Genomic DNA, 21,973 nt, shown 5'->3' with positions numbered 1-21,973 from the left:
CGTAAAATGTAAATTGTCGCGTTAAAACGACACGTGGAAAGATTTATCGGATGCTGTTGGATTTTTTTTTTTTTTTTCTTCTTTTTCCTTCCCCCGAGGTGAGTTTGAAATTTCGTTCGAGGGGTTGAGGAGGGTGAGGGGGAATGAGTATGCGACCGACGAGGGTGGGTTTTTGCGCGATCCGTTTTATATTTTCCAGAGAGACATATCGGGGACATTTATCCCGTAATTCGGTCGCTTCGACAGAAGGGAAATTAATTCGAGCATTTTTTCGATCCCGCTCACCTCTTGATAACGTTTTTATTACGTGTCACGCGATATTGCGCTTTTTATTATTGTTTCCTTTCGCGGGTTTGCACGGAGATGGGAAATAATTTCGCCCGAAAATCCAATTCGAACGGCGAGATAATTGCGTACGAAATTAAAAAAAAAAAAAATGGATTTACCGTGCCATCATTCGATTTTCAGAATATATTTATCCTCCTAAACAAAAACCTCCTAAACAAAAAAAAAAGGAAACGAGAAATAGAGGAAACTCTAGGTACAATTATTTATTCCATTATCACACATTATCCCACAATAGAATCGTTCTAAAATACTTTTAAATATCAATTTGTAGACAAACACGGATCCCAATGCAAAACCGCCCGAAGCGTTGCAGCGTCCCGATTCGAGCAAAGAATTAACGAGATAAAGCCGTGAGAGAGGGGTAGTTCCGGTAATAATGAGGAGCATTTTTATAACGAGGATCACCGTCGCGAAATCATCTCCCAGGGGAGAGAGGGGAGAACACGGAAGAAGAGGTTGCAGCAAGACAATTTCACTAACCAGCTTCATCCTCCGCCATTCTCTCCATCCATCCATCCATCGTCATCGTCGTCGTCGTCGTCGTCGTCGCGGGGAGACTTAATTATCTAATTAATTAACCTCAATCAGAACGATGAGTAATTTCTCGGTTCGATGGCGCCTTTGCCGGCGTCGAGACTTTCTTGTCACGCCGACTGTGGCCCCGAATTACGGATGAGTTCACGGCAAATCGATTATGTCCCGATGCTATTGCCCGCCTCTATTTAGGCGCACCATCCACAGGATCCACACGATCCTCCGGCGTTATCCTGTTTTCCCTGGCCGACCAATTTGCTCCTGCCCTGGCCCAACCTTCCCCCTAATCCCGCCCCTCTATCTGTGCGCCTTTATCCTCGCCTCTTACGCGCCGATCGCGCGATAACTCGCTCGTGAAACGACCAGACGACGCGAGTTTGTTTTACCGGGGTTTGTTCCCTCGGCTGGAAATTGCGTTTCGTGCACCGGGCTTCGCCCTCTGCCTCGTCCGCCAAAGGAAACCACTCTCTTTTGGGAACGAAGTTTGCCAACGAATTTTAAAACGCGCTCTTCCCTATCCACGGATTTTTCTTTGCCGCACAGAGAAAGACTTTTGTCACAAAGATCTTCGTTCCGCATGCGCTCAAAAAAGAAATATCATCGATTAAATGTGCATTTGCGGATTCTATTTCATTAAGCAAAACGTTCGAGTTTCAATAATAGAAGCAACTCGATCCAGCCCTATTTTCTAAATCGTTCATCCCAATCCGCCACCCTCCTCGAAACAACACCACCACCACCACCGTCACCCCAGCCAAGAACCTCGAATTCCAACTGGCAAACGGAGTTCTCAGTCACGATCCCGCGCCGACAAAAGCGACCCACCCCCTCCATGTATCTCCACCCCCCTTGGTATCAATGTAACTGACGTTTTTGACGCGTCAAGTGGATCCAGAATTTCGCGCGTGTGCGCACGACCCACGCTCGCGTCCCAAAACTCGCCGTGATCCATATCGGCTACTGTTTTACATAAACATCTCGAGTCGTCAGCGGCAGGGGCGGAAATCGCGCGTGAGGGTTCGAAACGGTGATTCCTCTAAATGATCTCAAGTGTTTTCGCAGTTGACTCGCGGCGTGTTTGCGCGGGGCTTTTTAAGCCTGGTTTAACCCTGGCCCCGGGCCCCATTTTCAGAGCTAACTTCGACTATTTAGTTAGTCAACCCCGCGAGGCGCGATGGGAAACGACAAGTGGCGGTCCTCCCTCCACCACCACCGACGACGACGACGACGACGATTGACGCCGCCTTTCATGTGCTAATTCCTGTTTATTTAATCGAATGCTGACGCTGATCGGCAGGATCGCCCGGGGATTAATTTCTAATATGCTTTAACTGTGGCCCGGGCTAGATTGTTTGGACATACGCGTTTGTACAGAGGTTGGAGGGATTCGAGCTTCGCCCCAGAAAGGATTGTGCTATCGTCCTCTCGCGAGGATGAAGTTTAAACGTTAATGGATCGTTAGATACGTACCCTTAAATTATACCCTCGTGTACTTTGCATGCACAACGGAGGAAGACCATTATATTCGGAATAATGTAAATAATATCGATACTTGGAACTTTCGTGTAAAGAATATGAGAAGAAATTAAAAAAATTTAAATTGTGTGAATTTGTATTACAATAATCATTCTATTCGTCACAAATGAAACTTTGATTTTTCATATGCAAAAAAAGATAAAAGAAATTAAGAAATTTGTCATCAAAATTTATTCGAAACATAGAAGAGATTGTGCCATTGAAACTCCTTTTCGTTTCATTTCGATGTCTCAATTGGTTGTTGAGATATAAGGATTCAAAATTTCCATAATATTATATTTAAGATGGTGTGAAGATTATGATCCAATATTATTATAGTAACTTGTATTTTTCCTGAAAATGTATTATATTTTTCTACTGTTTAGACTCTTTAGAGCTTAGAATAGATCAGTTGGAGAAGAGTATGCAAGTAAGCGACAAGAATAATTAATAGTAAACGATTAAAAATTACGCTTTTCTTTATACGACGATATCTGGGGAATTGGAAGTCATTTACTCGTTGACCGAAAGTTATTATTTTCGCATATGCATTCCTCTCCAACAGCCGTACATTCACAGATCGAGGATCGTTATCTTTAAAGCGAACTTAATTTTTCCAATTTTAATAGAGTTTTGAAATAATAACGGTTGAAGATTCGATTCGTTTGATTTATCTCATTACATCATTTCGTATTTTAGAATATACTTCGCGCAATGAATACTTTCATCTTATAATTTCTTATCTCTCAAATTGACACGGGCCATTGGTAATGATATCAAGTAAGAGATTTAACATGCTCGAAATTTCATTAAAACAAAAATATATATTTTTCTCCTATTCTCGTCTTTTCTCTTCTTATTTCATTTTTATCTTCTCTTTCCCCATCGTTACGCAATCATTTTTATTCGGAACGGATTGCGATCCTTTGCGAACGGAATCGATACTTGATGATCGATTCTTGTTTACGTTTGCGACATCGTCACCGAGACTGAATTTTTCACGACTCTCGTTCGACAACTGTCACATCGCCCCTCCCCCTGGTAAATTACGGTTTTGTTTGGCCCGTCTCGTTCGCCCGCGCGAAACCCCCCCCGTTGATTCCCGATCGAGCCGATTGTGAAACTTAATTGCGCGCGTTAATTCCGCACACGCAGTATTTTCGCAGTCCGATTGACGGATCGCGAATTACGAGATTACGGTTCGGATTCCAGATTGCAAAATTTCTCCGAGCAAAATATAAATAAACGATATAATTATCGTGGAAAATTTACGAGGATTAAAATGAAATAATACCTTATTCGAAGGTTAAATTAATATTACAGACACTTTTCATCACCATTCTTGAAATAAATCTAAAATATTTACGCGACGTATTCGTTTATTTAACGTGTGACGGGGCGATGAAAATTTCGCAGACAGAGTAACAGTGGCTGTTAAATAATTCAGAGAAGGAAAGGGTTGACCTAACGGTCTCGTTCCATCAAATAAAGTACCATCGTGTTCCGGCATTGAACAAACCAATTAAACCAATTAAACCGCAAACTCGCGTATATTATAAATCAATGAACGTGTTTCACAACTTTCGGTTTCCCCATCCAAGTACACGTTTCATTATCGATATTACATACACGTTCTTTCTTCTTTCAACCATCGCGTACATTATAAAATTAACATTTCCCTTTAAAACGATCTATCCCCGTCGATACATCCTGTTCCTCCTCACGTTTTCCATTAAAATCGCCTCGTATTTCGAGGATTCTTTCGTAGGGCGAAATTAAGATAAAAATTGGATGCAAAGGCGAGGGAAAGCAGTTGTAACGTTAACGCCGAGGATTCGACGATAATTTCGATGGTTTCGAGATCGAATCCTGTGAAATCACGAAGACTGACTCGCTAAAAGCACTTGGACGCCACCGGCCAATTAGCATCTCCGTAAATCAATGGCGAATTACTTTACGACCTGGCAGCGATAAAATCGCTCGACGCATCATCTCGTCCTATCGAATATAATAATTTCATGATATTTTTTTCATAATTATATCCATTCTGATAGATCTCTTCTATTTACTTATTAAATGAGCAATTATTGATATCCTGTTATAATCGAAGATATAAAAATAATTCTTGCGACGTTCTAAAAATTATTTAACGAGAGAGATTATCCACGAACTTTTCATTTATCAAATATCAAAAGTTACGTAATTAACACGTAGCCTTTTTTTTCTTCTAAACACTCGTTCAATCGTATTTTTCTTTTCCATTTCTTCTCTTTCTTTTCAACTTACTTCGCCAGCTGACATCGTTCAAGTTTATTATCGATAACAATGCATCGTTATATCGCGAATCGATAACGGATTGATCGAAATTAAATCAGCCATAGGGTTTAATGATAAGCGATTATCGATCAATTCCAGATTAAATTGTGTTATCCCTGTTAATCGATCACACTCCATATATATCACATAATTCTCATTTCTTTTCTTCGAAATCGATTTAAATGGTATCTCGATCGAGTATTTGGATCGTCGTAACGTTTATGAAATTACAGGATCAATTATTTAATACTTGGCTCGACTGTACGATCGATGAGAATTCTCTTTTCGAGTTTAACGTTGCGTCCTTGTTTCGATGGCGATAATTATAGCGAACGATCGATACCGTGCTATGTAGCTCGAACTAATTGAATTCGAATCTTGATACTGGTATTAAAAATTATAAAAAAAAAAAAAAAGAAAAAATAGCGTGACTCATCGATGCCACACGCTATCGCATATAATATAAAGCTGTATCAACTACCGAGTGAGTCACGCTACACTTTTAAAGAGCTATTTTATACTTTCAAAATAGAGTTATAATACTTGAAATACTTTATATCGAAATAGCACGTAATTCTCGAGGAAAATAATTGGATATTAATAACACTTCGTAAAGAATAATAAGTTAAATAATAAGCTGGGTAATAATCGTTTTAAAATAACACCACTCTTCATATTCTTCGTTACTTCATAATTTCAATTGCATCGTGCTTCCAGAAAAATAAATAATCGTAAAATAATATTCTCGATATAGGAATTTATTATTATCAATATTAATAAATCATTTTCAAATTATATTTTCCGAGATCAATCGAATTATCTCTGAATTCATTTATAGAATTAAATTACAGAATTTCCACAACTTTCAAAATTTCAATAAGAGGTGTTATTCAATTCGTTTAAAATCCCGTTTCCCCGAAGAAAGAGGGAAGAGGCATGAAATGAATATAGGAATCAATCGCGAGTCAAACGCTCGATTGCTCGACAGTCGATTATTCAACCGTAACCGAATTCAATATGACTGCGATGTAACATCTGACGGATTTTCGTCTCTCGTTTACAGGGGAGACGTGTCTCGCGTCCCGAGTTATTTACCTCATAGTCGATATTTTCCATTTCTCCGCGAGGAGTTAAACCAAATCTTTTCAACACACCGGCCAATGGATTGCGTTGGCGAGGATGTTCTTGCAAAGGCAGACTTATTTTTCCCGATTGGTCAAATCCTATCCGATTCTGAAGCTCGTCGATGTATACGACCGTCAGGTACCGTAAATAGGCGAATACGTGAGACATCGCGTGATTACTCATGATTTCCATTTTTTTTTCTTTTTTTTTTTTACATCGATGCAGTCGTTCATACGGGCTTACGTGTTGGACAACGTGTATATCTGCGTGCTGATGCATATACTTTTCTACGTGGCTCTGTGGTACGCCACCACGGTGAGTAAAAGTGATAAATTTTTTAAGAAATCTATTTACGATATTTCCTTTCCGAGTATTTATCGTTGAGAATATTAATTTTTCTCTTTTTTCTATTTTTGGAATTGAGTTTTGAAGTAACAGAAAACGAGTATTATATTTTTGTGGTTTTTTATGGAACGGGAAAATATATTTTATAATATTTTTGATTTTTACAAAAAAAAAAAAATATCACGTTTCAGGTGATTAAGAAAATGGAAAAGTCGAACAAGGAGATGTTAAAGATCATGGAGCAGAATAGAACGGTGCGTCTAGTTGATGGATACCGATAGAAATTCAATCATATCGATTTTTCGTTTAAACGATTGTTACAGAAATTGGACGACATAGGGGCGTTGAAGGATAAGAAAACAGAGTACGACAAGGTCGTGGTTAAAGTGGTACAGTACACAAGAAGGAATATTTTTAATTCTTCTTCAAACGTTGTTACACTTCAGGCACACACATATACTTATTAAATTATCCTTTCAGAAAGAAACGCAAAAATTAACATCGAACGAGTTGGAAGACGAAGTAACTTAAAACTCTTAAACTCTCAACCCTTGCAATGTCATAATAATCGTGGCTATGGATTTATGATCCTTAAGGATAATTATTTCATCAAAAAAAAAAAAAAAAAAAAAAACAAAATATCCTTAACCATCCAAAATCCTTAGCCTCGTGAAAAAAACCAAGATCACCAATCGAATAATCGGACGAAATGATAATTCAGATGCGAAAATTGAGCTCGGAGTTGATCAACGCCGCGGACAAGCTGTCGGAGTTGGAGAAGATCGTGGAGAAAGTAGCGAAAATACACCTTCTATTTATCAATCCAAAAATACCTTCGTCCAACCACCGCTCAAATTCACCGATTTTCCGTTAATCCGTAGTTAATTTTCAGTACAAGTCCAGCGGGAAATCGTGCGAGAGTTCTGCGGGCGACGTCGCTGACCGAGAAAACGAGCACGCGGGCAAAAGTCTTACGGGCTCGCTCGAGAATCTCAAGGTGTGTGTTTTCGATTAAACCGCCCGCAGAAAGGGCTATTCTCCCTGCCCTCCCCCTTTCTCTCCTCCTCCCCTCGCTCTGTAATTGTCACGAGAATCGAGCCCAGGCAACGGGCTCACTTGGTGAACGTCGTTGTAACAACTTGGGCAGAGGTCCTCCCCGCAAAAGCGAGGAGACAGGACGGATTGTCGGGGAAAATTGTGTTTCGGAGAGACGCATCTCGCGGCAGGCGAGACGCGTAAAGTTATTTCGGTGTCTGGGGAACGAAATTGGGGAAAACCATGGGACTCCCGTGGTTAGTTAAGACGCATTCAGACGGGATGAGATTTCGGGGTGAGGGAAGGGTTTAATGCCTCGACGCTGATTATCGCTGTGTTATCGTTGGGATTGTGCGTAGATGGATCTGGCCCGTCGTGATTCTTAATTGATAATTGCAGCGATACTGTAGTACGTGCTGGTCAAAGATTTCACTTTTGGTATTTATAGTGTATAAATATGAATAGGTAATTTCGAGAAAGAGATAATTTTATGGAATCTAATGATTGTAATGATGTGTAAGTTGGAATCCATAGTGATTCTTAATTGATAATCGTACAGATATTGTAGTATACTGATCAAAGATTTCACTTTTGGTATTTATAGTGTATAAATATGAATGGCTATCCATGAATTTTATGGAATCTAATTATAATAAATTTTTACATTTTTGTATATACGTGTGTATGTGTGTGTAAGTTGGTATTCGTGATGATTAATTGATAATTGGACCGATATTGTAGTATGCTGATCAAAGATTTCACTTTTGGTATTTATAGTATACAAATATGAACAGGTAATTTTATGGAATCTAATGATCGTAAATTTTTGTATTTGTGTATGTGTGTGCAAATTGTAATGGAAATGTTTGCTTAGATACTCGAACCGTCATTTCCACCGCCCATGCCTCCGGAACCTCCGCCCAGGAAATATGGGATCTTTGTCACTCGACCTCCTGGCCAACGTCGTCCAACTCCCGCAGTTGCAACTGCGTCTACACCACCAAAAATCGGATTCAAGTAACTATGCTTCTGTCGAGGCTTCCTCGGAATCAGCAATTTATCAACGTTGAGTATTTCTTTTTTTTTTTTTTTTTGCTTCCTCCTCATCCTCCTTCTTTTCTTCGATTTATATTTTCTGTTAAGAATTTTCCCAAATTGCTAGAATTTTAAGTGGAATCCTTCCCTTTTGAATCAATTGGAAATCAATTTTTTTATGTATCTATTATAAATTTTTATAAGAAGGATATAATGTAATGAAAATGTACAAGTTATTTTTCGTAATTAGTTATTATATGATATTTTATATTTATTGTTTTAAATTGAGAAGGATAAATGTCTGTGATAAATGCTAATTAGTTTACTGGTTTTGCGGGGAGAGAGTAATGTGTTTCTAATTCGCTTTCTCTTTTTCCCTGTCAGCAATACGACTAATTGAAACATTAACTAGATATATAATTGAAGCTATTCATAACTTTCTGAAATACATGAATTAATAAGTGGAAGTTAGAGGTTGCGCTTCAGAAAATTATAACAACTCGTTCGAACGCAACTTTCGAATTAATAGAAGTCGAAGTTTGATCGTTTGAATTTCAGAAACGGAAAAATTGATCTGGAGTGGTGGAGATCGCCGACACAATGAAAGAAGAAGAAAACGATACGACAAATTTTGGAACAATGCCACTTCGTCACGATTGAATGTAAAGAAATTGAACAGTGAAACTCTGAAAAACGTGACACCCCTTACTAAATCTTTGTTGGGCCTCGTCACTATTTTCACGAAGGAGAAATTTTAAATTTTTGTCCAGATTTGTCAACTTTGTGTCAAATTCGTATTTGAAACTGTGTGTCCATTTTTGTATTATTTTGTGCAATATAAACAAAAAAAAATAAATTTTTACCAATTTGCGCAATTATTTTATGCACAAAAACTATATTCGAATATATTTAGTAAGTATAATACTTTCACTACTTCAATACTTTTTTGAAATTGTAGTCACATTTACGATAAATTAAAAAAAATTTTACCAATTCCTTCCATCTACAAGAATATTATAAAATAACCATATAATATTCGTATTAAAATTACATAATACTGCGTATTATATGTAATATCAATCACGCAATAATATAAAAAAATTTAATCGATTCATCTTTTTATCCATTTACATATTTTATCTGAATATTCGTTGAATATTTACTCGCTATATTATATATTTATCATATAATTATATATTAATTTATTATATATTTATATACATTAAGATCATTTCTATAACCAATCATCTTTTTTTTTTTGCTGAAGATCATCAAACCAAAAAACGGAGATCATAAATTATAAATTATCCCCACGCAGATTATCGAATTATTATCCCAGCAAATCGTAGTACGATACGAGAATGAGAGAACGTGTTTGATTGAATAGGCAAAAAAAATTTAAAAAAAATAGAGCTTCATTTGGATGCACAACTCGTAGAAAAAAAAACTCTGAAGGTAAACGAGTAATTGCACTTGATTAACCGGACCTAAAAGATTTTATGAAAGTAAAACAGGCGTTGTGTATATGTATGTGTGTACAAGAATACGTGATTCTGGTTTGGAAATGTTTGTATCATTATCCTTGGAAAGACTGGTTACTATTGAAAAATGTGCTTTGTCACGTGAAATAACGTGAAATTGGTAAATATAATAAATTTGACGAAAAAATGTATTATATTAATTGTATAAAACAGAGAGATTTAATCTATCTCGATCTCTTTAAAGATTGGATATTGTCATATTTAATTAATAATTTTCAACATTTATTTATTCTATTAGGTAATTTTGTTACATAAAATGTGGATATTTCACAATGATGAGATCATATTAATTTTTTAAAAAATTTTTCTCACCTTATATAAGAAGGAGGGATTTCAAGTTTGCAAAAAGCGAAGTGAGAAGAAAAAAAAAAATTAAAAAACATCGATGTAGAGAATATTTTCAGAGACATTGAGAAAAAAAACTTGGTATTTTTTAACTCTTCACCTTAAAATTTATTATTAATCATTTAACTCCGTAATCAGAGTTTGAAGAATCGAAAGTGAATATCTTGTTACAGATACAACATGCCTGTATCGAATTGAAATTATTAAACCGTGACACAATTGCGACGGGATGTTATAATTCGAGATGTTAATGAACAAAGCCTGTTTGACAAATCAATCCATGTTCAATATCTTCGCGGGAATTTACAATCTTTACCTTGGAAAATAAGAAATATGATAAATATTTACGTGTTGCTTGATACGCAGAAAAGAAGAGAGAGAGAAAGAGAGAAAAATAAAGTGAAATGAAAAAAAAATATAATTTCACAAGTATATGTATAATATTTTACATTTAAAAATTAATTATAGATGTAGAATTGCAAATAAATAAAAAACTGCAAATATTTCCTCTAGAGAGAAATATAAAACTGCTAATATACAGAATACATTAGAATTTTATATTAGGATAAAATAAATACGTTGTTAAGTTCTTTATTCCTTATTACATAAGTTAAAATAAAATAATATAATATTGCCTAATTAATTATAAAAAAAACACTCACATTTGATGTATTCTACAAAGTATTATAAAGTGTATAATAAACATACTCAATAAGGAAAAAAGAATGGACAGTGACTAATGTTTAAACTTTGTATAAAAATAGATATCCTACAAATTCATAATCCATATATAACGATGAGTACATTTCATTTCTCGTCAATCCTCTTAATCTTATTTCTAATATTTCTGTATATTACTTGACTTGTTATATAATTTTAAAAATATATATAATAACATTAAAAACAATGCGAATTTTTTTTAGCTTAAATAAAAAACAATTGAAAAAGAAAAACTTCGCATATACCTATTCCGTTCAAAAAACGAGGGGAAAAACGACGCTCGCGCATCCGAAACAAAGAATACTTCCTACGTGTTTGCCCCGATTGGCAAACAACCGAGCACAAGATCGGCCGATCCGATCGCTACGAGCTGCGGCCGGGTGTCCAACTTTCACTGACAACTCGTTAGGTCTGCCGCCATAGTTTCGAATCATTCACAGTCATTGCGCGACGTCGGTAGACTGCGGTAGCGACGCTCAACACCTCCGTCGTTCGTCGTCAAACGCATTCTTTTCAATCCGCTGTACTTGACCCATTCGATCGTGTTACTTAACCGGAATAATTATTTCCACTCGTCGCGCGTCTGCAACCCGTTGTTTCCAATTAAAAAAAAAATTAGAAAGCTTCATTATCGTTACAGTTTCAGAGTGTCGATGGTTTCACTTCTGGGCGAGAGTATCGTATTGTAATTTGCGTTTAAAGAAATTGGATTTTTTTACGTGTTAACAGAATTTGAAGGAATTTGAAAGGGACGGAGGGAATTTGGAGGAATCTTTTTTTTTTTTTCCTTTTTTTTTCGCGCGATGGAATATCGTTTTGCATTGGAGTTGTTGAGTATTGCGACGATTTGAACGTATCGAAGAAAGTGGAAGTGAATTGGAAAGCGAAAGTTCTGCTGTAACATCCTACAGTCTGAAAGTCGACGATCTCTGGACACGGGCGTGCGGTGCGTCATCCATGTTTCTTACGGGTATGTATTGTTTTTGTTAATTTGCATTTATACGCTGTAGAAAATTGGATTGAGGCGTTCCAATATGGCTGTTGCGTAACACGTACTTATGTTCTCCTTTCGAATTCTTAAGAAGTCGAGCGTATGTTTATCATTCTCAATCGTTCTACGATATCGAAAAATATTCTGCATTCGAATCTCAATTGGTTATATAAGAAACTTAAAAAAAAATTCAATTATATCTCTCTAATTTTACAATCACAAAAATTCATATATTTATATATCAGATATAAATTAATCATCACTTTTCGAAAGACCTTCAATTTCATAAAAAAAAAATTACCCTTCAAAATTTTCACGTACTCAAATCAAATCCAAATCTTGTTTGAAATACCAATTAATTTCACGAAAAGGAAGAAAAAAGCAATATCTCTATTCTCACAATTCCAAAACTTCGTTTATCTTTTCCAGACACCAATTAAACTCAAACCGATCGATCACGTTCCTTCTTTCGTTTCACAAAACGATATCTCCAGTTTCACAATTCCGAGGCTTCGTTATCCTTTCCCCGCGAATAATCGAATCCAATCCTTTTTCGAAACAACTTCTCTCCAACTTCCAACATCACCGCATCATAAATTCCAATAACGCTCTATCACTTTCTCGATCCGAATCAACATTCGCAACGGCGGCTACGCGATCGAATCGAAATAATATATATAAAAAGAAAACAAAGGTGGTGGCGCCTCTGAATCGCGCGGCGCCGTTTTAATCGGCGGTCTATCGGACGCAGTAGGTGTAGCGGCACGGGGAATAAAGTTCAATCGGCAGATCCAGTCCCCTCGGCTCGGTTCTTCCTCGATCCGGTCCCTGAATCGGCGGAGGCCGCAGTGAATCGAGGATCGTCGATCGGTGCGGACGCGTCGTTTCACGGCGGCGATACAACGCCAAGGACGCGAGAGAGTCGCCGGAGGCATGGTCATGGACACAAGCACCGTGCGGCTGGTCATATTCCTCGGCATGTTCCTCATGCTGGCGGGCGACTACACTTACCTGATCACCGCGATTTTCGGCCGGTCGGGCGGGCAAAATATCACGGAACCGAGCAAAACTGCCGAGAGCCAAGGGAGGAGCAACGATGCTGAGGGCAGGATAGCCCTGTCCGTCACCAAGAAGATGGACGAGAAGGAGAACGGTAAGGGATAATAAATGATGATCGACGCGGGATAATCGTAACTATTCCTTCTAATTCGTGGGAATATTTATGACGAAGCGAGTTGCGAAGCGGGCTCGCGTGTGTTTCGATAGTAGAACGCTGCGTTCGTGATTTCATTCGCTTGGAAAATATATTGAATTTGGTTTAGAAGGCTAGACGAGTGTCGAGGCAATTCTGACTTTTATAATTTGAACTTGAATTTTTTTTTGATTTTCACTGCTTGTAATTTCGAGCGAAGTAGTAATATCTTTTTAATTAATAATGATAATATTTTCTAGATTAATGAATAGAATTGGTACACGTATTTATTTATATTTTTCTCTCTCTCAAAATTGTTTATTACTCTGATGTTTCTATATTGTAATTTTGTTAAATGCACGTGATGCGCGTGATTCATCGAGACTTTCTTCTTTGATGTGATTAATGATAATTGACAAGAGATAATGTTTTTTCTCAATTACTCTTTTCTCCGTGCAAGTCAATTGTTCGAGAAAAAATTTTTTAATCGTTTTCGTTACACTCTTCGCTTTTGTAAATTTAACGAAACACACTCGATGAAGTTTATAAAGTGCGTTCGAATTTATTGATAAACATTCGTCCACTTAGCATATCCTTATTGGGTATCTTATGTCATATTTAAACAAAGCGAATTTAATTATCGTGATCGTGACAATCGACTATTGAAAAATTCCACTCGGCTTGATCAATTATTTTTTCATCTCATTAATCGGATTAATCGAGTTAATTAACGAGGATCGAGCAAGTTCCATTTCAAGAGATCGAACCATTCGATTATCAAATATATTTCAATATGTGTTGTTCCTTCGATTTCTTTTTCTTTTTTTTCTATTTATAATTCTATTCGATAGTTTATTATCTTACATCTTTCGAATATCTCTATAATTGTTGACAAGTTTCTCCACGTGTAAAAGGTATTTAATCCTCGTTTTGCTACTTCGATGGTTTCTTTAATTAAACCGACGAGAAACTTATAATTTGATTCAATTGGGGGGCAAATTAAGGTGAATATTTCAGAGAACGAACTCGGAGAGAGAAAAGATCTGTTACTTTTAATTTAATTATCAAGTTAAATATCTACGTGCGCATCTCGGGAGTTTCTCTGAAAAGTAAAAGGATTATCCTTGATTCTTGCACGTTATATGAGAACGTTATGGACTAGAATGGAATCAGATTCTGGAACGTGTGATATCAGATATTCATTGGATCAATAAGAGGTTTACACGTGTTCTAATAATATGGATTAATTTGCAGCAATTTCACGGCGTGCAAGAATGATGACGACGATCAAGACTGCTTGTTTGCCCAAGCTGATATGCGAACTGACCTCGTCCGTCAATCAGGATCAGCTAAGCGAAATGGAAAGGTCCCTGTTAAATTTAATCAGGTAAACGATAAATTGCATTTATTTCTTTGTCCCTCGTGTTTGATAAGTTCAAGGCCTTAAAAAAAAAAAAAAAAAACAAGTAACTAACGATTCAACGTTTCGAAACAACGTTACATTTGACAATTTTTTACTTTCCAAGTAAAATGACGATCCAAGCATTTCATTAGACTTGAGCGAATTAATTTTGTTCGATGTTAGCTTCCGTGGAATTTTTTTATCGAGTATTATTTATTCCTTAATTTTGAATACAGTGAAATTACAAATAGCATTCCATAAGAAATATTCTAACTTTATTTTAATTTATAAATACGATTGACACGATTTCTCAAATTCTTTTTCTAAATACTTTTAAAATTTCTTTTTATTTACAAAACTGTTCAACTCGAAAACTTTTAGAAAACGATCCATTTATCCATCGGTGAATACTTAAAATTTTCTGGAATCCGTTTTCGAAGTTGGCTCGAGCCTCGTTTTGCTAGTGAAAGAGATGAATCAGAATATGAACAGAAAGATCAATAATTACACGTTGTCTAAAATTGTTTATTAATCGTTCGTAAAGAGTGATTTACGTTGAAATTTTATGGATGATCAAGCAATTTTGCGATAGAAACTTTTACAACGATTCATAGGGTGCTGGTATAACTTGTTTACTTTCCACTTTGCCACTTTCTCTTTCAACTTTCGATCGCCATTAACAGTAATATAACCACCGAACTAGTCTCGCGTGAATCAATTCGCGGTTCGTAAGATTCTCGAAATGTAAATAACGATAGCATAACAATTATTATCTCAGACTCGTGGCACATGTATCCTACGTATGTGAGATAATATCATCAACTTTCCTTGATGATGCTCCTTACTTATATGAAAAAAAAAATCGTATTTTATAATCGAATCTTCGTCCAACAAACTAGGAAATTCAAAGACGATATCGCGCACTTTTTTTCTTTCTAAGATCATTTTTTCTCCAATCGAAGCAAATTATCTTGATTCTTCTTAAAAAAAAAAAAAGAAAATCCCATTCAATCCTTCTTTCTTATTCAAAAACCTTCGTTAAATCTGCAATATTTAACAAATTCACAAATTTCACAAAATAGAAAAGACTCGCATCGTAGATCGAAAAAAAGGGAAAAAAAGAAAAATAATCAGCCTAGTTTTCGAATCAGCCTATCCCACACCATCCAATTCGAAAACCCTCATTAAACCCTTCCCACGCTCAAAATCTCTCGCAACGTTCATAAACAACAATCCACACGCTCCTCTCCCTCCGTAGAATTAAACGTCAGCTCGTCGGATTACCTTCCAATCTCCAGATTACACCGATGGAGCGACGCGCGCGCCAAATCGCTCGCTTCGATCCTCGCGAATATCGATCAACCGGCCGCGCTCCAACGCGGAACAACAACAACAACAACAACAACAACAACAACTCTCTGTTTGCAGCGAGGGATGCACAAGCACAAAACAAACGTCAGTTCGATATCTCGCTAAACAGATGCACGGGTCGAGCAGCAGTCAGCCTCGATATCGCGCAACAAGCGCGAGAATCCGCGTGTCATCGAAAATTGGATGGCCTGGCTAACTACTGGACGGAGGAGGGCCGCCATTTTCCCAATTTTCCTCGTCGCTTGTCGGCGAATCGTCGCGCCGATTCTCCGGACGAAAATTGGATGATACGCACCCGTATCTCCGCAATTTTCGTTTACGATCCGAAAGGCGAACACGCGACGCGTTATTTGGATAATGCGAGCCATTTTGCCCGCTGATTAAAAGCAAAGTTATGTCGAACCGGTCAAATATTGACTCCGACAATGGCCACGGTTTGCTTCGCCTCGACCCTGTACATCGGTGGAGAGTTTTCTGGCCCGAAAAATGCCTCGTTTCGGTAGTCCTCGTGATTTTGGTCAATGGATTTCCACGAATCTTCCTCTTTCACAAATTTTGCGGACATTATTGATCGAGAGATCGAGTCCACCAAGACTCCACGAAGTGTAAAATATATTTTCGAAATATTTTCGATTGATCTTCCTTTTTTGATTCGAGGAAATTGGAACGAGGAAATGGACGTTTCTTGTTTCGAGATGGTCGAGGAATTTTCTATTGAAGGGAAAGTTTCTTTGTTCGAGTTGGCGCGATAAATTTTAAGAATGAACGTTCGAAATTGAATTCCTTTTTAATTCCTTTCCCGAATGATTTGTTCGCTTTTCCCTCGAATTTCGATTAAATCGGTCATTCCTCGATATAAATTCTTCGTAAATTTTAAATTGGAAACTGGAATAAAAATCATCTTTTCTCTATGTAATTCTAAATAATAGTTTTTCTCTCGATTATTCATAAAGAAAGCGCGACAAACGGCTAGAAATAGGAAATTAAGAAAGAAGTTGCTACTATTTCCGGCCATTAAAGAGCGGACGGTTCTCCAACGAGCGAAAGAGGTCGAATACAACAAGTGAAAGTTTCCATCACTCTTACGTAAGTTCCACTTGAAAAAGGGAACGACCTGTGTACGTATATACTTATAAATACGACCAAGATTATCTTCGCTATAACGATCCCATCACTTTCCTTTTCACAGCTTATTCAATCTTCCGACTTTCTACAACGGCTCTTCCAGCATCTCTCGATCTGAATTTTTTCTCTTGAATTTTTTCTTTTTTTTTTTTTCCCCGGATAATCACGCGGAGAATCGATGATCTCGTGTCGTAATTCTCGATAGGAGATATTTTTCTATTCTTTCTTCTTTTCTTTGTTTTTATTTTTTTCTTTTCTAGAAGAAAAAAGGGGATACAGAATGATAGCTCGGCTTTAACGATTAATTCACCGTGGTTACCTGACTGCGATGCTTTATCTCGCGAAATTACACGTGGCGTTTCCACTCTTCCGCTCGAAGAAGTAAATTTCGCGTAGCCCGAGTTTAATTGACAGCAATTAAGGCTTTGAATCCCGCGTTCCTTTTCCTTCCTTGCGATTAATTAACTATTTGATCTTGTGGAAGAGCAATTTTTTTGCAAAAGGGTCGATGAAAATAAGCTCCATTGCTCCGGATTCGCCTTTTTACGTACGCTTTAAACAAATTAAAATTTCTTTCGATTCGATAAAATTCAAATTGAAAAAAATATATATATCAGTTGTCAATTCGTTCAATTATTCTTTCAATATATCGTCGATTGAAACAGAGTTTTCGAAATACCGTCAAATATATTTTACACGCGTCTCATTCTTCGTAGATCTTCGCCGAATCTTCTCTCTTTACGAATCAAAATCAATGAGAAATATTTCCTCCCCCTCCCCCTCTATTCTTTCCCATTTCCCATCCAACGAAGCGTTAAATTAAAATGTTCTCAAACGCGGTATAAAGGAAGCGGAAGAAAAAAAAAAAAGAAAACAGAGAAAGTGGAAAGTTAAAGGAAGAAACGGAGGAACGATGTCGCGATGGATCGTGGTTAACGTCCCGGAAGCGACTCGCTTTATATTTACTTTTATGCGTGCGTAAACGCCGTTTTCCGCAGCGAGGCCGATTTTTATTGGATCGCTCGAGGTTTGGAACCGATCAAGATGGAAAGCTAAGAAGCCGTTTTGCGTATATCCTCGTTATGCTCGCCTCGAGGGCCAGGGATCGTAAAAGGCCAAACAGGGAGATTTCCCTTTTGCGGAGACGCGAGACGTCTTCCTCGTGCGAGCGATGCGTGACGAAACTGCTTCTTGCAAAACGCTCTCTTCATCCAGCTAGTCTTCTTCTTCTTCTTCTTCTTCTTCTTCTTCGAGATCGAGAGAGCTTCCTTATTTCCGCCGACGATCTTCTTTTATCTTTCTTTTTTTTCAGCCGGCTTGCGGTCTATGGGCACGATCGTCGATCGTTGTTCCTTGTCGAGATCGTGACTATCCTTTTCAAGACAATTTATCGACGGTTGATTCGTGATCGAGTGATTTTTAAAGCGGACAAGTGTATATAATTGGATCTGTGATTTTAATTTTAAATTTTGTCGGAGGCGATGTAAATTCTTTTTTTTCAGGTTTTTATAAATGGATGTTTACCTTTTTTCGATGATTTTGTAATTGTGAATAATCATTGCTGCTGTTTCCATGATTTTTAAAAGGAACAGATGTGGTTGGATCGTGATTTTAAATTTTATATTTTATTTTTTTCTCTTTTTTAGAGACGATGCAAATTTTTTTCGTTTTTAAATAAGGAATCGGCGATCATTGTTTCTTTCTGTTATTCTTTACGAATAAATCGTGGAATGATGAATCTGTTTGGGCGATTGGAACATATATTGGATCGTGATTTTAATTTTAAATTAATTTGACGAGGATGTTTTTCTTTTTCATTGATTATGGTCTTGTTGATTGTTATTCTTTTTTTGATGTTGTTTTGAATTACATTTATCGGCGATGATTTTTAACAACGAAGGAGAATACAAATGGATAATAATTTAATTTAGGAAGAAAACAAATGTTTCTGTTTCTATAACACACAAATAGAATGGCGAGGAAAAGAGGTGAAGCGTTCTTTCCTTTACAAAAAATTAATTAACATAAACCATCAAGATCAATTACATCTTGCACGCACGTAATTAAAGATTATATTATTAAAATTTCAACAAGCATCCCGTATCATCACGAGTGAAAATATCTCGAATTTCTCGAAAGAATAAAAAATTCCATCGAAATATGCTATAAATTAAACTGAAACCGATCGAATTCCAAAGTGGAACGAAATAGAACAGTGAAATTGGAACGGATCGAAAGTTAAAATTATAGTGGCGGGTGGGCGAGCGTGATTAGCCGGAAGTGGTTATTTTTCTTCATCCAACCTCTTTCGCAGTCGAGAGCGGGGAAGGACGGCTGGCTGGCTGGTTGGCTGGGTTGGAGGGATTTTCAGTCGATTTCGATCCGAGCGTAAACCGGATTTACAGACAGTCGTCGATATCGAAAGTAAAAGGCGACTCGCCTTGTGCCTGTTCTTATGTGCTTCGTGCCTCGACCAGTTTATCATGGTCAACTGTTACGAAAGTGGAGTTCGATTTCGTGCATGCCATTGGCGTCGACGCCTTGCCATTATTCTTTATTCACCGTTTCGAAACGTGATTTTTTGCGACTGTGGCTCTGGTCGTTGCGAAACACCGAATATGACACCTGTTTCGAATTATTCGCGCTGAGTTGTGCGCGCAGGAAAAATTGATGATTTATCCGAATGTGGAGCGAATGAATGAATAAGTTTCTTAAGTTCGATATTCCGATATTTTTAGAAAATTTATAAAGGCTGGATTTCACGGCTGAGTGCAGAATAAGAGATTTCTACAACAACAAGGTATTCATCGGAGCATTAATGAGATTATGTTAATGATTTTGTGATATGGGAGAAAAAGGAGAAACTGTGGGAAATTAGAAGATAAATTTTCTTTAATAATGATTCTTCTTTAATAATGATCTGTCTAATAATCAAAATGGACTTTATTCCACTACGATTGATACCATTCGATTGATTAATATTTCTTTCAATTACACGAAGAAATTTGTGCTTATATTTACGTTTCTAAATTTTTGTCCATTTGATTTTTGTCAATTTTATCGCTATGATTGATGAATGAATCTGTAATCTGAGCACGTCTCTGATCATCGTTTAACCCGATCTAACCTTGCAAAATGAAACGATAACATCGCGATTAACGATAATTATTAAGTTTATTGGATCAACATTATAAGATCATTTTAGAAGTTCTTTTAAGAACAAATTTACCCGGCTAACTTCAATAATTTATTAGGGAAGTTATGGAAGTTTCAACTCGTTATCTCAGTTTTCTCTCCGATACTCTGAAAATTTGAGAAGATGCTTTTCTGACTTTAATTTGCAAGAATTAAAAGTTTCACCTTTCAACTCGAAATGGAAATTCGATAATAAATATTTAATTAATTTTTTTGATGCCGCCACGAAACAATATTTTGATTACACGGATAGGAAAGAAGATGAATATTTCATGGAAACTTTTTCAGGGACACGAGCTTGAGCACGCTGGCGGAAGTGCCCTCGAGGTACCACTTCGCCGCGCATATGGGTCAACTGATATCCGGCGTGGAAGGTCAAGGATGCCATAATTTCTACCCCACCTGTCCGCTGCCTGGATCCAGTGTTCTCAACATGATGAAGAAGATTCGATTGCGCTGACGCGACGGAATCGTGTTGAAATGAGAGAGAGAGAGAGAGAGAGAGAGAGAGAGAGAGAGAGAGAAAAGGGAAAAAATACGACGACTCAACCTGTGATATCGCAGACGATTCCTCTTCCAAATTTTCTGTAACCAAAATACCTAACGAACGATCGGATCAATTGTTCTAAAAATTTTGAATATCCCTGATATTATTTTAAGTTATAGTGATAATATTTTGAAATTATCTTCAGCACGATTAGAGAAACTCGCGCGTAGATTAAGAATATTTAATGATTTTTATCAAATTATCCAATAGTATTTCAATACTCCAATGATCATTGGAATATATGGCGTTTTATCGATGTAATATAGCTTTAGATTAAGAAAAATATATTACAATGTGGTAATCTGTATTAATAATAATTAATCTTCGTGTATCTCGTGTACAATCGAAGAAAGAAAAAAGAAATCTGATAAAAATTATTTATTTCTTTCGCCGCTAATATTCTCGATAACTTTCGATTATGTTTTAACGCAATGTATAGAAAGTGTAAGATTATGAATTATATGTATAATGAAATATCGTATGTCTTATCTATTGATGAAAATAAAAATTCTTTCACACGCATATGTGAACCCTAACGTTTCTTCGAAAATTCTTCGTCTCGCGCTTTTCCTTTTTATACATAAACCTCTTCGAATGTATATACGATTATTCCAGAGATTTCAAAAGATTTTTTTTTCAAAAAAATTGACACACTGTTCAAACAACGCCATTTCTATTAAAGAATCGGCCGACATCCACATTTTCGAACATATCTCAGCTCGATTACGAGATATTTTCCACGTTTTCGAAAATTGAAAAGAGAAATTCGTTTCCATCGTGATTATACATAATATTCAGAGTGCAAAAGTTGTCTGTAATGGCTCTTCACCATGGAAATTCGTTCCTTATAATTATTTCTCGCGCGCACCATCGAAAAGCTAAAGTTTCTAATTTGCACCACGCCAATTTATGTTCTTCGTTGCTCCTTATCGTCTCGCGTTTAATCCCTCTCGCGATGCTTTTTCCCGGAATTAAGAGAAATAAGTACTCGAGTATTTTTGTTATCGATCGTCGTCGTGGACTTTATAGCTACTTTTCTTTTTTTCTTTTTATCATACGATTAAAAATAATTGCATCTAACTAAATCTATCACGTAATTGATATTCGTTTCAATGATATTCAAATATCGTGTCGTTCCTTTTTTTATCGTGCAAATTACCCACCAGTTTTAGTGCATTTGAATTTATATTCAATTACTGTCCGTTATTAAACGATTTAAACCAGCAACGATTTAGCCTTTGTCGAAAATGCACGTACGATTGTTGATAGAATAAGAGAAAAATATTGGAAA

General features: G+C 36.7%; 2 protein-coding genes and 1 long non-coding RNA gene across 5 annotated transcripts in view; 2 read left to right on the top strand and 1 right to left on the bottom strand.

The window, feature by feature from the left end:
- LOC107996829 (uncharacterized) overlaps positions 1 to 9,131 on the top strand; it is a 50,591-nt gene extending 41,460 nt beyond the window's left edge. The window contains exons 2-10 of the mRNA XM_028666171.2: positions 5,777 to 5,976; positions 6,064 to 6,153; positions 6,375 to 6,437; positions 6,507 to 6,572; positions 6,664 to 6,705; positions 6,905 to 6,976; positions 7,065 to 7,180; positions 8,093 to 8,283; positions 8,812 to 9,131. Of these exons, the coding sequence (XP_028521972.1) occupies positions 5,893 to 5,976; positions 6,064 to 6,153; positions 6,375 to 6,437; positions 6,507 to 6,572; positions 6,664 to 6,705; positions 6,905 to 6,976; positions 7,065 to 7,180; positions 8,093 to 8,283; positions 8,812 to 9,011 (924 nt within the window). The 5' untranslated portion in view covers positions 5,777 to 5,892 and the 3' untranslated portion in view covers positions 9,012 to 9,131. The remainder of the gene's footprint in view (positions 1 to 5,776; positions 5,977 to 6,063; positions 6,154 to 6,374; positions 6,438 to 6,506; positions 6,573 to 6,663; positions 6,706 to 6,904; positions 6,977 to 7,064; positions 7,181 to 8,092; positions 8,284 to 8,811) is intronic.
- The window catches only part of LOC107996831 (uncharacterized), a 15,360-nt gene extending 4,115 nt beyond the window's left edge, over positions 1 to 11,245 (bottom strand). The window contains exon 1 of the long non-coding RNA XR_003697420.2: positions 11,105 to 11,245. This is a non-coding gene — a long non-coding RNA (uncharacterized LOC107996831). The remainder of the gene's footprint in view (positions 1 to 11,104) is intronic.
- LOC107996830 (uncharacterized) lies at positions 10,564 to 21,204 on the top strand. 3 transcript variants are annotated; one of them, XM_017055108.3, is made up of 4 exons: positions 10,564 to 11,829; positions 12,605 to 13,003; positions 14,297 to 14,429; positions 20,424 to 21,204. In XM_017055108.3, the coding sequence occupies exons 2-4, from the start codon at positions 12,784 to 12,786 to the stop codon at positions 20,593 to 20,595; spliced, it is 525 nt and encodes a 174-aa protein (XP_016910597.2). In that variant the 5' UTR covers positions 10,564 to 11,829; positions 12,605 to 12,783; the 3' UTR covers positions 20,596 to 21,204. The 3 variants fall into 3 exon arrangements, with proteins under 3 accessions (XP_016910597.2, XP_016910596.2, XP_061927119.1); XM_017055107.3 differs by having other exon boundaries at positions 12,602 to 13,003; XM_062071135.1 differs by having other exon boundaries at positions 12,280 to 13,003.
- Positions 21,205 to 21,973: the final 769 nt, after the last annotated feature.

The sequence above is a fragment of the Apis cerana genome, linkage group LG2 (assembly GCF_029169275.1).
Source record: "Apis cerana isolate GH-2021 linkage group LG2, AcerK_1.0, whole genome shotgun sequence".
In the NCBI taxonomy this organism is placed as follows: domain Eukaryota; kingdom Metazoa; phylum Arthropoda; class Insecta; order Hymenoptera; family Apidae; genus Apis; species Apis cerana.
Note: the sequence above shows the minus strand (reverse complement) of the source record. Positions and strands in the feature narration are given on the sequence as shown.